The 15,511-nt window shown below is 31.2% G+C and overlaps 1 protein-coding gene across 1 annotated transcript in view; it reads left to right on the plus strand.

Moving 5' to 3' along the window:
* The window catches only part of LOC126772941 (cadherin-89D), a 31,897-nt gene extending 17,531 nt beyond the window's left edge, over positions 1–14,366 (plus strand). The window contains exons 4-21 of the mRNA XM_050493551.1: positions 4,466–4,574; positions 5,162–5,364; positions 5,797–5,925; positions 6,215–6,407; positions 6,638–6,796; positions 6,929–7,062; positions 7,183–7,786; positions 7,964–8,122; positions 8,215–8,395; positions 8,466–8,626; positions 8,704–10,853; positions 10,925–11,134; positions 11,253–11,422; positions 11,746–11,814; positions 12,193–12,396; positions 12,917–13,228; positions 13,510–13,626; positions 13,868–14,366. Of these exons, the coding sequence (XP_050349508.1) occupies positions 4,466–4,574; positions 5,162–5,364; positions 5,797–5,925; positions 6,215–6,407; positions 6,638–6,796; positions 6,929–7,062; positions 7,183–7,786; positions 7,964–8,122; positions 8,215–8,395; positions 8,466–8,626; positions 8,704–10,853; positions 10,925–11,134; positions 11,253–11,422; positions 11,746–11,814; positions 12,193–12,396; positions 12,917–13,228; positions 13,510–13,626; positions 13,868–14,366 (5,763 nt within the window). The remainder of the gene's footprint in view (positions 1–4,465; positions 4,575–5,161; positions 5,365–5,796; positions 5,926–6,214; positions 6,408–6,637; positions 6,797–6,928; positions 7,063–7,182; positions 7,787–7,963; positions 8,123–8,214; positions 8,396–8,465; positions 8,627–8,703; positions 10,854–10,924; positions 11,135–11,252; positions 11,423–11,745; positions 11,815–12,192; positions 12,397–12,916; positions 13,229–13,509; positions 13,627–13,867) is intronic.
* Positions 14,367–15,511: the final 1,145 nt, after the last annotated feature.

Genomic DNA, 15,511 nt, shown 5'->3' on the forward strand with positions numbered 1-15,511 from the left:
ATGCCTATTACACATTACTACTACACCAACTACTATGTCGAAAACCTTCACGCAAGTGGGAACAATAAGAAAGTTTTAACTAAATCAAATAAACGAAATATGAGTATGATTAACTTTGGTCACAGTGGCTATTCTCTAATGAGACCAGCGTACTATATATTATAGTGTAATAGGCGGTGCAAGCACAAATGCACACACAATTTCCTCAATCTTATAAAACGAAATTTTTTTATATTATAGGTAGGCGAGGACGAGCCTTTGGGCCACCTGATAGTAAGTGGTCACCAACGCCCATAGACATTATCATTGTAAGAAATTTTAACCATCGCTTACATTGCTAATGCGCCACCAACCTTGGAAACTAAGATATGACCTCTTACCTCCCCTTGTGCCTGTAATTATACTGGCTTACTCACATTTCAAACCAGAAAACAACAATACCTGTTTACTGTTGTGTACTGCTGTTTTGCGGTAGAATATCTGATGAGTCCTACCTATCCACTCAAGCTTGCACACAGCTCTACCGGTAAAACCGGTGCGAATGTACTACCAACTTCCACACTGGCCTACGAATAAAAATATTATTTAAAAAAAAAAACCAAATTAGAAGCCAATATTTTGTAGACCTTAGACTGCAACAACTTACAAGATAGGAAAATCTACTTCCTTTTTTTATGAAGGAACAAGTATGGTTGCAAATAAATATATTTAATATCATATACTGTTATACCTTTGATGTTTTCATTTTATTGCACAGCTACAGCAGCTTAGTGGGTTTTTCATCATACATCAGATGTACTTGTACTCGTATTATAATCTCGTGTTCTAAAAAAAGATATTCCTATATGTAAGATAAATTCCACCTCCATCAGGCATCGCGGTGAATAAACTTTGATTCCTCTTAGCCTTGAACTATATTTCTAAAATATATCCGATATCATTATACTACTTGACATATGTATCTGTCTATATTTATCTAAAGTATTTTACTTTTAAATACAAAAGTGAAATAATAATAACATAAACTAGTGAAATTATGAATTGTATTTAATAATCAACTTTTTTAATATATTCAAATCTGAAATTTAATTTTAGAATGGTTTTAATTTTTATCGGCTAAATATCTCGTTTCATCTCTTACACAGAAATATGTTTGTTTTGGATGTATTTTTCTTTTTTGTAATTAGATTGTTACATATTTTCCAAAAGTGTTTTGTACGTGGAAACAGTCATATAACGGCTATATAATTTATGCAAAAAACGGCTTTATTTACAAAATACATAATCGTAAAAATGGCATGCAGGAAACAATGAATATCTATAAATATTACGAACCCAATAAGGTTTACGTTTACTTTTACAACTCGAGGCGTAAAAAGTATAAAAACGCCTTTTAGATGAAGTTCATTGAACCTTGGGACAGGAACCCCGCGGATTGCGTGCGGGGAATTAAATATTATGGATTCGTCACACAGTGTGCGTTGAGCGTACTCTTGGAGTGACGTCACGTACCTTTACTATTAATGGTTTTTTTTTAATTAGAAAGTAGAAGTAAATGTAATACTCCTTAACTATACTACTATTGGGCACAGAGCTCCACTTCTTATACGGAAGGCTTGGAACTCATTTCATCAAGCTGCTCTATTGCGGAGGTAGATGTACATCTTCAAACACAAGCAAATTAAAAGTAGCTTAAAGTGAAAATTGATTTGACTCTATTGGTAGCTCAATAACAATATAATACAATACGTCAAAATATATCTGATATATACTTAAAATAAAACAACGATTTGTTTTTAAATATAGTCTGTATTCGCATGAGTCATCCAGTGCAAGATTACAGCTGTCAAGACTCGCTCGCCGTATGTTTACGTAAATACTCCGCCTCTTTGCATAATTGCTCTTAACACAGCCGCTATGACTTAGAAAACAATGTGTCGAAGTAATTAATTCTATTATAATCGAGTGGCAGTTCAGTTTGGCTACGTTTAAATATACAAAATTTAATTTAATGCAAGTATGATAAAATTCGAAAAAGATTTTGCGACGAAACTCATAAATGCTTGCCTTTGCCTTTTACGCCGAAGGTTGTGGGTTCGATTCCCACCCAGGACAGATATTAGGTGTAATTGTCTATATAAGTATATATTTACGAAAGAAAAATAGTATATGTAGTATATCAGTTGTCTGGTTTCCATAGTGCAAGCTTTGTACAAGCTTAATTTGGGATTAGATGGCCGTGTGTGAAAAATGTCCCAAGATATAAAAAAAAACAAACAATTAATGTACAACACATGAATGTCCTATGGACACCTCCTCTCCTCTTGAAGTGAAGGTATTCAGATTATTTCTGCTCCAATGTGTATTGAAGGTGACACTCATGCGGTCGAATTTGTCAGAAACATGCAGGTTTTCTTACCGCCAAAGATCGTATAGTTCAGACACATAAAAATAAAATTTTCAAATTAAGAACATTAAAATTTAGAAGAGCTTTTTTGGATTTCAAGATCGCAATCTTCGACTAAGATTTACACAAATAACTTTTGACGTATTTAATTAAAAGTTATTCCTTTGTAAATAATGGTATAATGTCAAACGATAAATATTTTTTTTATTTTATTATTAAATATTTAGATATAAAATAAATAGCTAAAAAATCTCAATGGAAAAAAATGAAATAAATTTTTAATACATATTTTGCAAACGGTTTTTTTAAAAGACACGAGCTTAAGTGTACTGAAAAACAGTTTTCAAATAAACAGATGTGACACTATTGTATGAAAAACAAGTAAAAACTCTTATTCAAATATAAACGTCTGATAAAACAGACATTATATCCGGTTCAAGAAACTACGAAAATGGAAAATGTCCCTTAACCACAAACTCAAATGATAAATCACTGAGGTATTTTTAGAAGGGACAGAACAGTTTATTTCACCAAGAACTGACACCAAGATTTATTGTACGAACAAAACTGTATCGGATTTAAAATGTAAATATATTATTAAGAATACTTGTGGTTAAATAAACATATATTATAGAAATAGTTGTATTTTACACTTTAACTAATTAGTAGATATTTTAAGGGAAAATTTTATTTTCGATAATTATAGTGTCTTAAAAACTTTATGTAATAAATCTTTGTATGTCATTGCATGTAATATTCAACATACGTTTTACATACTTAATTTTCAAATGCGAAATAAAATGACAAGTTAATAGATATTTTACTTAAAATCTTATTCGTTTATTTAAATATTCCACTAAAGGTAGCGCCAAGTTTTAAAATATTGAAATTTTAAATATATAATATATATATAATATAATAAATAATATTATATATATAATATTATATATAAATAATATCATAATATAATATAATATAATATATATAATATATATATATATATATATATATATATATATATATATATATATATATATATATATATATTATATTTAAATATACAAATATAAATTTTAAAATGTTTAAAATATATATTAAAATATTGAATACATGGATTGCATCGAGAATTTACTACTAATATCATTTATAAAAGCCTTACCATAAAAATGCAGGACACTCCCAGTACGATAATTGAAATGTTTCAAACTTCAAATCCTTCTATTTGGTATATTGTCATTATCATAATTCAAAAAAACATCGGATTTTTATCAAGCTAAGAACAATAAAATGCGCCGTCAAGGGATGGAGTTAAATTATTTTTCAAACGAGGCATTGTAAGTCTCAAGGGATATTGAAAACCTTCACCCAGTTTAAGAAATTCTCATAATTCTGTCCCGCTATCAAGAATTTCAATCTCAAGTATGAACTTCTGACCGCAAATTCATAACAATACTGGAGGCAACATTGAACTGTTAAGAGTTTTTGCGCTCGTACGACGAAGAAAACTTTCTTAAGATATTTTAATATCGGCTATTTCCTCTTTTTAATTTGTACAAGCTTTTAAATTGTTATGCTTTTTACGTAGTGTTTAGTTCGCAAGGCGTACATAGCGAAACGCCTAACCGCTCGCACAAGCTTTTCTCTTGATTTAAGAGTTAGTTAGTAATTTTTCAAAAACAGATATAACTACTCGTATATGTATATACTTTCGAAAATAATAATAATAATATGAAGTCATACGGATGAAATCATAAAAACCTTCGCTCCTAAAAGTAGCATGTTGTATGAGTTTCTGTATAACTATTGTAAGTATTTTTAAAGTCAGTATTTTATGTCATTGTCTAGAAATAACATTTTGCATGAAATTGGTTCATGTTCTCTTACGAAATTGAGACGATTATCAAAATTCAATTCAATTATAATATCATGATATCATGTATCGATGATTTATTTATTCAATGTATGAGAAATATTATTAAAAAAATTGTAAGGCAAAGTCATAAACTACATGATATATAAGTAGTTATGAAATAATTTTACCCAAAATCTTTTTTACAGATATCTGCATATTTATCGGTTACAGTTTACATAGAAGATATAAATGACAACGTACCCATGTTTCTGGATACGCCATACAGAATCACGGTAGACGAACTTACTCCACCAGGTAAGTTACATTAAATTCATTAGTTCAAATAGTATCTGCATAATTAATGATGGTTGATGTCATTGACGTTTCGTTGTACATTATGTCTTATTATTATATAATCGAAATTTACCATATTTATGAAACGATAACTTAATAGATTAGAGAACAAAAACAAAATTTCATTAAATAGTAACATTTATATACCTATGTATAATAATTATATACTAATTCATTTCTTCTTGAGTCAAAAAAATCAGTATAATTGTTTATATATTTATAGAATAGGAAGGCGGACGAGTATATGGGCCACCTGATGGTAAGTGGTCACCAAACGCCCTTAGACATTGGCATTGTAAGAAATGTTAACCATCGCTTACATCACCAATGCGCCACCAACCTTGGGAACTAAGATGTTATGTCCCTTGTGCCTGTAATTACACTGGCTCACTCACCCTTCAAATCGGAACACAACAATACCAAGTACTGCTGTTTTGCGGTAGAATATCTGATGAGTGGGTGGTACCTACCCAGACGAGCTTGCACAAAGCTCTACCACCAGTAACCATATATTAAACATAAATGACTATATCTCTTCTCTTTCACAGGTTTAACGATCTTTAGAGGTATCCGTGCCTTTGACCGTGATAAACCGAACACGCCCAACTCTGATATCCAATACAGCATTACATCTGGCGATGATAAAGGGCGATTTGTACTTGAAAGTTCTCACAAGCCATCACTTATATTAAACAAGCCATTAGATTTTGATACCGGAGATAAAGAGTTCGTTCTTGTTTTAACTGCATCTGTAAGTATTTATTATTGTGTATTTTATTACGTGATCTTAGCCATATTGTATTTGATAATAATGGTAATACAAAGAAGTTGCTTTTCAAAATGGTTATTTGTCTATAACTTTGTATAATAAATCATATCTTCCTCTTTAGAAATAATATTAAACAACCTAATTGCTTATAAGCAAATAATTGTCTACGTCATTTTTCATTCGTCAAAAATTACTCTCATGGCATAATTATTTTTATAGTAATTCTATGAGAATAATATTTTGGTTTATTTGTTGGTCCAGGGCTGCAGTTTAACATTGGTCTTCTTATTTTAAAATTTAAAAAATTAGGTATTTTATTGATAAAAAATTATTTATTTTAAATTACAGCATTTATTTCGAAGTCGAGATAATATATATAAATATATAATAAAATATACTTTAAATGGTTTCCAGGACCGTGGTTCACCGCCTCGCAGCTCCAATACCACTGTACACATTGTGGTACAGGATAATGATGATCTTCCTCCAAAATTTACTTTTGATGTCTACAGAACTAAAATACCGGAATTTTATCCCATACTCGTAAGTAAGGAAAATAATTTAAGGAAAAATGTACATAATTATGTACAAAATGTTTACAGAAAAATGTGCATGCTAACGCTAACATTCTAGGAACCTCAATTTTATTGGATTTTTCGACTTATTTCATTTAAATTAATTTCTGTTTATACTTGTTCTATAAAAATAATATTTATTAAATAATTTTAAAATGTACACTTATTGTTGTACAAGTCAAATTCAAATTTGAAATTTCCAATGAAGCTCTTCTCTTTTTTGTTATTATTTTTACCGCCATTCGTCATGTTATCAGGGCAAAAGGATTCACAAAGAACTCGTGTTCTCTCATCCGATCCGTGCGTTCGACCAGGACGCCGGTGTCGCGGCGCCTGTTCGATACGAGCTAGTATCAGGAAACGACCGTCGATTGTTTTTGCTAAGCGCTCTCAACGGTAGCTTGTTCTTGGAAAAAGAGGTCGATTTAGATGCTGAGACCGCTTTACCTGGTAAAAACTTTATCAATGTTAAGTATTCAATGACTTCTTGACGTATAAGCTATCTTAAATAAAATTAAATTTTTAGTACAGTAGAGATACTGAAGACTCAAATTATATTGTAGATACTTATAGACAGAGAATGATGAAAAAGGTTTATTAAAATTGAAATCAAATATAAAAGACTTTCATAATGTTTTAAGTATTCAGTTTATAAGATTATGTAAATGATTTTTTTTAAGGCAACACCTTCGTGTTACAAATTCAAGCATCTCAAGTGGACAATCCTCTAAAAGTGGCGCAAGCTAGAGTCGAAGTTGAGATAATGGATTTGAATGACAATCTTCCAGATTTTGAGGTGGATTTCTACAATATCAGTATTGTTGAGAATTTGCCAAATGGTAATATTTAGTGTGTTTTTATGCAAATATCTTTAATTAAAATTCAATGTTTATTATTACTTATTTATTTTATTTAAAATTAACAGATTTCATAGCACTATAATAATATAAACATTTTTGCTACTTTACTAGGTTTCAGCGTTTTGCAAGTTATGGCATCTGACAAAGATCAAGGGGATAACGGCGAATTTACATATCAATTAAATGATCCTAAGGGCGCATTTTCAATAGACCCACGAACTGGTTGGCTTACTGTTAGGAATCAAGTTAGTAAAGTTACTCTATTGAGCGTATAGTAAAATACAGATACTTTATTAGTTGTACACAGCCTGTATATAATTATTATCATTTAATTAAATATATGCTTTATGATACTTTCATTGCAGACTGAATTGGATCGAGAACAACATTCATCATTAAGAATGAAAGTTTATGCAAATGAAAAAAAACCAAGTGTTGTTGGAACATTTTTAGACAAGCAAAGACTACCAAAATGGCAACGATCACCATCTACCTCTAGAACACCGGCAAAAGACAAAACAACCTATGTTTTTCCAGACAAAACTGGCACAAGTAGTGAAAACATAGAGTATTTTGAAGAGTCGCATCAGTTGATGTCGTTTGTTACTGTCGAAGTAACATTACTAGATGCCAACGATAATAATCCTGTATTTATACCAAGTAATTTGTACGAATTCACAGTTAAATATGATGCGCTAGTTGGTACTGCAATTGGTAAAGTTAAAGCGGTGGATCCAGATTTAGGAAGAAACGGAATGGTTCTTTACGATTTACAGAGAACAAGCAACTTGACTATTACGTCGCCTTTTCAAGTTGACGCTGAAACTGGAATGATTATTCTAGTGGAATCACCACTATTAGAAGGAAGACATGCTTTGTTTATAGAAGCATCTGACCGTCCGGCTAATCCTAGTGAAAGAAGATACTCTTTGGCAGTAGTGACAATCGATGTAATCGGGGATCACAAAGGTAAAATTTTAACAAACAAAATACTATTACAATTATATTCTGGATTTCATTTTTACTTAATTTTATCTTTCTTCTATTATTTTTACTACAACAGCTTTTTAGTAATTCAGCTTCTATTACTTGATTAAATATATATTTTTATATATTTTGTTATTAATATATTATATATCCTTTAAGGTTCAAAAGCAGACAAACCAGATTTTATTGGATCACCGTATGAATTTTGGGTTGGATCTAATGTTGGTATTGGTACCAGTGTTGGCCAAATTAAAGTTAATGATGCTATGAAAAAGAGCGACGTTACATACGATTTGTTACATGGATACGAAGAAGGAGGTTTGTTAAAATATTTGTTTTATAGAATCCTTATAATATATTATTTTAGTATATACTTTAACAGAAATATAATTTAATTTGTTTTTTTATAGTACCTTTTGCAGTAGAAGAGAGATCGGGGGTAATCACAGTTATAAATGAGCTCTCTAAGTTTGATAGGCCCTTGTTTGATTTCGAAGCTGTGGCAATACAAGAAAAGCTCAACATCACAATATCAACAAATGCTACAGTTCATGTTGTGGATGTTAATGATGAGAGAGGTGTCTTTTTGAAGTAAATATTTTATATTTTAGATGACTAAGTAAACCTTTAGATTCTCAATAACAATGTTTTTCATTTTCAGGGGCGCGCATTCACCGTTTGTGTTTCATGTTAAGGAAAATGTAGCTGGAGCTATAATTGGCCATATTTTTCCAGTAAACTCAAGTTCTTTTTCAAATAATAGTGGAAATATTAATTTCATTATTGCAAATCAATTAGATGTCGCAGATGAAATTGCAATTGGTAAATTTACAATAAATATTTAATAGACTTTAATATGTATAAGTCGTTATTATTATTTTTAAATATTTCTGTTTTAGGACCGGATGGAACTATTTACGCACAAAAGTCCTTGGATAGAGAAAAAAGAGATGTTTATAGAATGACAGTTATTGCTGAATTCAATAAAGGTGTAATATCCGGTGCCGCATTGTATCAGATTATAATACACGTTGACGATGAAAATGATAACCCACCTGTATTTGATATGTCTGCTTATGAAGGTTTTATCACAGAGAATGCCAAAACTGGAACAGAAGTAAAAATGAGTAATAGAATACAAGCTAAAGATTCTGACATAGGGCAAAACGCAGTCTTTATGTACACTCTATTCGGTGAAGGACATGAATTATTCAATGTTAATGAAGAAACAGGGATCGTAACATATGTCGGAAGTAATTTGGATCGAGAAGAAAAAAGTGTTTATTTATTAAAAATAGTTGCTAGAGACAAGGGCAGCTTAAAGTCAGAATCAAAGATAACTATTACCGTTCTTGATGAAAATGATAATAAACCTAAATATAACAAAATTATAATTCCATTTGGAGAGCCAGTAGAGTTATTAGAAATAGACGAACATAGTTCATTTAAAATATATAAAGAAATAATTAATAATATTACTGGTAGTGTATCGAAACTGGAAGCCAAACCGAAAAATAAATTTCCTGTAACAGAAAATACTCCATTATTTTTAGTACCTGAAAACATTGCAGTGGGGACTACTTTATTAAAACTAAATGCTATTGATATGGATAATGGGGTGAATGGCCAGATACGATATGAATTTGTGTCAGAAGTATTTTTACCTCCTTACGCGTTGCCTGCTAATGAATTGCAAGTGAAAAGGTATTTTGTAATCAATGAAAGGCATGGTCATATTGTAGTAGCGAGAGCTCTTCCACCAGAATCAGAATTTCGTTTAAACATCTCAGCGTTGGACGGCGGAGAATTAAGTGATCATATAACAGTTAGATTGTTTGTTAAAGACGTTAACGATCATTTCCCTATGTTCAAAAAGGCATGGTATAACTTTAATGTAGAAGAAGCTCAGTACAGCCGAAGAGTATTAGGAAAGGTTGATGCAACAGACGCTGATTTTGGTCAAAATTCAAATTTAACATATTTTCTTCAACCATCAAGTAAAGATATTCCATTTGAAATATCTTCGTTGAATGGTGTTTTAAGCGTGAATGGTATTCTTGATAGAGAAAAAGAAGACAAATATACTTTAACTGTTGTAGCACGCGACAATGGTCAGGATAAAAAATTATCTTCGTCGGTGAGTGTGGAAATTCAGGTACTAGATGTTAATGATAATGCTCCTAAGTTTTTTGCTTATGATGAATTATTAGAATGGAAACACCCAGAAGCAGATGAACTTTCAAATCACAATTTTGAATCAGTTATGATGATGCCAGTTTACAAGGCAACATTAGAAGAAAATGCTCCTATTGGTACAACAGTGACTAGAGTTTATGCAAACGATTCGGACTTTGTTGGAAATGGAAATGGATTAATTTTATACAGCTTACCTCAAAGAAAAAATCAAATTAATATGTTTACTATCGATTCAAAAGAAGGTATAATAACAACAACAACACGATTAGATTATGAAAGCCAAAAAGTACATAATGTGACAGTAGTAGCTTCAGATTTGGGATCGCCAAGCTTAAGTTCTACTGCTATAGTTATGTTAACTGTTAAAGACATTCCTGATGATGTAGAAATTTCTGATAAGCCAGTATTTATTTCACGTTATTATGAATTAGAAATAGAAGAAAACGTTCACACACCAGTCGAACTGGTCACTCTCAATTTGACTGAGCATTATGAAAATTTTAAAATGAAATATTTTGTTCTAAACGAAAATGATACAGATATCAAGAAAGCATTTGTAATTGATCCCCGGAATGGGACATTATATTTAATAAGAAGTCCTGATCGAGAGATCAGAGACACGTATGAAATAATTGTTCGAGCTGAAAGACAAAAAATAAGTAGAGAACTTCCGCATATGATTTATCCCGTCGCAGACGATGTTCTAGAAGGAATGTCGAAATACGACGTCAAAGTAGTAGTAAGGATCAAGGACGTCAATGACAATGCCCCGAAATTCATAAACGGCGGGCGACCAATGGTAACAGCTATCCCCACTACTGCACCATTTGGCTACGAAGTTATACAGTTACAGGCAAGTGTAATATTTCATTTATTTATTTTTACTTCTAACTACTTTTTTATTGAAGTATTTTTTTATCACAGGCATCTGATGCAGATGTTGGTATAAACGCAGATATTCGTTATCAAGTGATTAACTCTGAAGGAGCTCGGTTTAGCGTCGACTCGATCAGTGGAAGAGTCCGAGTTGCCGGCAGTTTTCTAAGGGACGCTGGAAGAGTTATTGGGTTTGATGTCAAAGCTACTGACCGTCGTGGGGCCGATGACGGTCGTTCTGCTATTGTCAATGTATTCGTAAGTTAATTTTGAATACAAACTATTACTATTACTGACATAAGAGTGACTAATATAAGAATAATTATTATATTACCAAATTATACATTTTAAATCATTATTAATTTTGTTCCTATAGGTATATGTCTTGAATGAGAACAAGCAATTAGTTATGGTATTGGGGGGGAAACCAGTAGAGGTGGAAAAAGAAATGGATAACATTACGAAACATCTTTCAAATATGACAGGTTTTGATATTCGTGTGAGACGAATTGAGACCAGCTCTAAGGGAGCTATGGATGGTTACGCGTAAGTTAAAGTTTATAAAATAGAATAAAATATGAATACAGTAAAGTAACTACATATAAACCAATATTATTATATAAAGTACATTATGTTAAGTATATATAATAAAATAATATCAATGCGAAAGTTACTCTGTTACGCTTTCACGACTTAATCACTGAATCGATTTTGATGAAATTTAACTTCTAATAATATTAACACTGGAGCGAGGCCGTTGTTGGAAACTATTACTTAATATTATATGAGATGAAATTAAATAAGAAAAATAAATTACGAGCAAGAGATATATTATAGTGTTTTGATTTAATCTTTGATTTTTTTTCCAGGACTAATATGTATATTTATGCCGTTGATCCAATATCTAATGCGATCATTGATATGGAAGTGCTACAAAAGTAAGTGATATTGCATAATAATAATAATAATAACATCCTGGGACATTTTTCACACACGGCCATCTGATCCCAAATTAAGCTTGTACAAAGCTTGTGGTATGGAAACCAGACAACTGATATACTATATATACTACTTTTCTTTTGTAAATACATACTTATATAGATAATTACACCCAGACACAGGACAAACAGATATGTTCATGTACACAAGTCTGTCCTGGGTGGGAATCGAACCCACAACCTTCGGCGTGAAAGGCAAGTATCTACCAATCACGCCAACCGGCTCGTCGCATAGTATTAATTACATTATTTATCCAATCGATTATCTCAAATACTTTTGATTAAAAATATTTAAAATATTAATGTGTAATATTACAGATCTTTAACAAGAAGGGATGTGTTTCTACGCAACAATCTCGCGGGTTTTAAGGTTTTGGAAGTTGGAGACACGGCCATGGTCCAAGCGAGAAGCGGTCAGATGCTAAGCACTATGGAAATAAGTGTGGTGGCTTTAGGGTGCATTGTATTTATTGGAGCCTGTACGACTGCCATCTGCATATTATGTGTTAGGAAAACGAGAAGGTAATTGGAAATACTAATTTTAGGTGTTAAAATAATAATAACATAGTATATTTGGCTTTTGTTAAAAGTAGTTAATTTGAAGAAAGTTATGAATTTTAAATAAAAACAAGAATTTTAAATTAATTATATATAAAAATAGCTTTAAAAATATTCATTGATTTTAATTATGCTTAGGTAGTTTAAATAATTAAGACCCTATATAGAAATCTCCAAAAGGTAAGCGATTTTATTTCTTACACATTTCAGACATCATCACCATCACAAAAGAAAGCATGCACATCATTATTTCAACTAGATTTTACGCAATAATTTATTACTAATCTTTTAAACTTTGTCATTTAATTGAAATAAAAATGTTATAAAAATTGATTAATGATTTTATTATTGTGTAAATATTAATGTTTCCTTTATTTCTATTTCTGAACGCTTATTTCTATCCACTTCTTCAAATCACTCATAAATTTGTTTAATAACCCTTAGCTTCTGTTGACTGAATTCTTTTCTATCTTTGCCCTAACAGAAACCGCCACAAACCATTTTCCCAACAACGTCTTAATGCTTTCTCAACTGAGCACCTTACTAAATACGGAGGTCTGTTTCCATCTGGAAACAATCAGTGCCAAGAACTCAACCAATCGTTTAGTGAAGCTGATTCATACGTCGATGTTATTAATCAAAGTACGCTGAAGAAAACGTGTCCTCATGGAAATGCCGTGGAAGAATTTGGGAAGGCGCATCAGAAATGTGTAAAAGGACAGTTTACAGATATTAATGGGAAAGAAAAACATGAGCGAATGTGTATTAAGTTTAATCAACGATCGATGCAGAAAAGGTAAGAAAATTTACTGTAAAAATCAAATAATCTTGCAAAAGATACTAGCATTTGTAGTAATCTCTAAATTGTACATGTTTCCTATCACTTTACTATTCTATTCAATTAAAAATTATACAATATCACAAAAAATTCTGATAAAAATCATTAATCAATATTATTACCGAAATTTACTTCGACAAATTCAACAAATCAAATTCAACCAAACATCGATCATGTTCATACCCCAAATACAATTATCTCACAAGAACTACAATTTAACACACGTACATCAAACATAGGAAAGGTCAAGACACATCGATAACATCAGTGAATTCCAGTGGCCAGGACTCCGGAATCGCTGAAGCGCGGTGTCCTTGTGGGCAGTCCACTACTCATACGTCTGAGGAGAGCAGCGGGTATGGACGATATTACATTATGAATTATTAAAATATACCAGATAATGAAATATATAAAAAAGTTTAAATAATATTTGATAGATGATGTTTGAAAAAGTCAAAACATATTATGTGGTAATATAAATATAATATAAATTTCATTTGAATTTTCTTAAAATAGACAATTATAATTAAAATTGTATGATCTCGTATTTTAGTTGTAATATCTAGCTAACTTTTACATTGTTTTGTAAAATTACAGATGTAGCTACGAAGACTCTTTAAAGTCCAATAATAATCAGGATAGAAAATCCTTCCATGCTGATCAAGATAACAGATTTATTCGACGGGCTTCATTCAATCACCAGCCCCTGGATACCAGAAGATATAACCATCGGCGACAATCTTTTTCAGAAAATTTACAACGACATTTCCCATCGTTTGAAAGAATTGGATCTGGAGGTAGAATATCCAGACAAGTTTCTACACCAAATGTTAGTACACAACCATCATACTTCCTAAATGGTAAGAAAAACTATAGAAAAAAGGAAGTCATAAATGAACCGATGATTGATTATGATCATAGTGAAGTTGATGATGTTTTTGATACAAGGCTAGATAGGAGGTTGAGTGGTAAAAATAATAGAAAGGGAAATTTTATGGATCTGGGCCAAACAGCAGTTTTCGTTGCGACCCCAGCCACTGCTGAAATAATAAGGAGACAAGGAAGTGAAAGGATCATGTTTGCAAGACCTTTATAGCACAGAACACAAATTAACTTTCTTAATGATTAATTTTTTTATCTGGATACGTACCTACCGATGTAAATACATGTTTAGCTTAATATATATTGTTCTTAAAGATGTAAATAACTTGTGATATATTGAATTAGTTATGGTAAATGTATTTATGTAAATAAATATAATTTAAATAGATGTATATACTTATGAGGCTTTAGGAAGTTGTATAACAGTAAAATATTGTTTGCCTACATTTTAGTCGCTCGATGATACATTATTATATTATGCAGTTGTGCCATTGGGAAATGCTTTTTATCATCGAGACATTACCATCTTCGTAGTTTAAATTATTCAATAAAGCCTTGTTTATTTCCAATGTAAATTAACTATAACATAAGTGTAAAAATAAATAATTTTATAACAATATAAAATATTTTTATTATGCTTAATAGTCATCAAATCAAAAATCTATTTTTTTCAAGTAAGCTCGTACCTGCTTAGGCTACCATTACCAATGATATTTTCTACGTAGAAGAACCAGCATGAAAATTTGGAGTAGCTCCTTTTACTCATCATCAATCATATTATATATTTAACAATTATATACAATTAAATAAATATGTACGTAATGAATAGCGATATGACAACAAAAAACAAATTATAATAAATTGAATAGCTTTTAAAGACAGATCAATTAGAAATAAATCATTTTATGAAGATTTTCCAGTCGATATCTCCGATGTCGATAACCAAATACGAACGAAAGCAAACATTTGCGAATAAATAGAGCAATTGAGGAGATGTGACTGAGTTATTGTGTAACATAAATAACGGTTATAGGACACTGTTCCATGTGTTTGTCCAACGCTAACAATATGAGTCGCGTATGAATGTAGTGACCATGATTTTAGTAGTTTAGATGGATTATCCAAAAATAAACGTAATCTATTTAGATGTAAAAAATAAAAAGTAGATTATTTCGATAGCCATATAGGATTACACACGAGGAGTTTTTTTTTATAGAATAGAAAGGCGGACAAGCAAATGGGCCTGATGGTAAGTGGTCACCAACGCCCATAGACAGAGTGGGTGGTGTCTACCCAGACGCGCTTGCACGAAGCTCTACCACCAGTAAAACGATGGGTTACCACGGTTAAAAGATGCGC

This window comes from Nymphalis io, chromosome 13 (genome assembly GCF_905147045.1).
Source record: "Nymphalis io chromosome 13, ilAglIoxx1.1, whole genome shotgun sequence".
Taxonomy (NCBI): domain Eukaryota; kingdom Metazoa; phylum Arthropoda; class Insecta; order Lepidoptera; family Nymphalidae; genus Nymphalis; species Nymphalis io.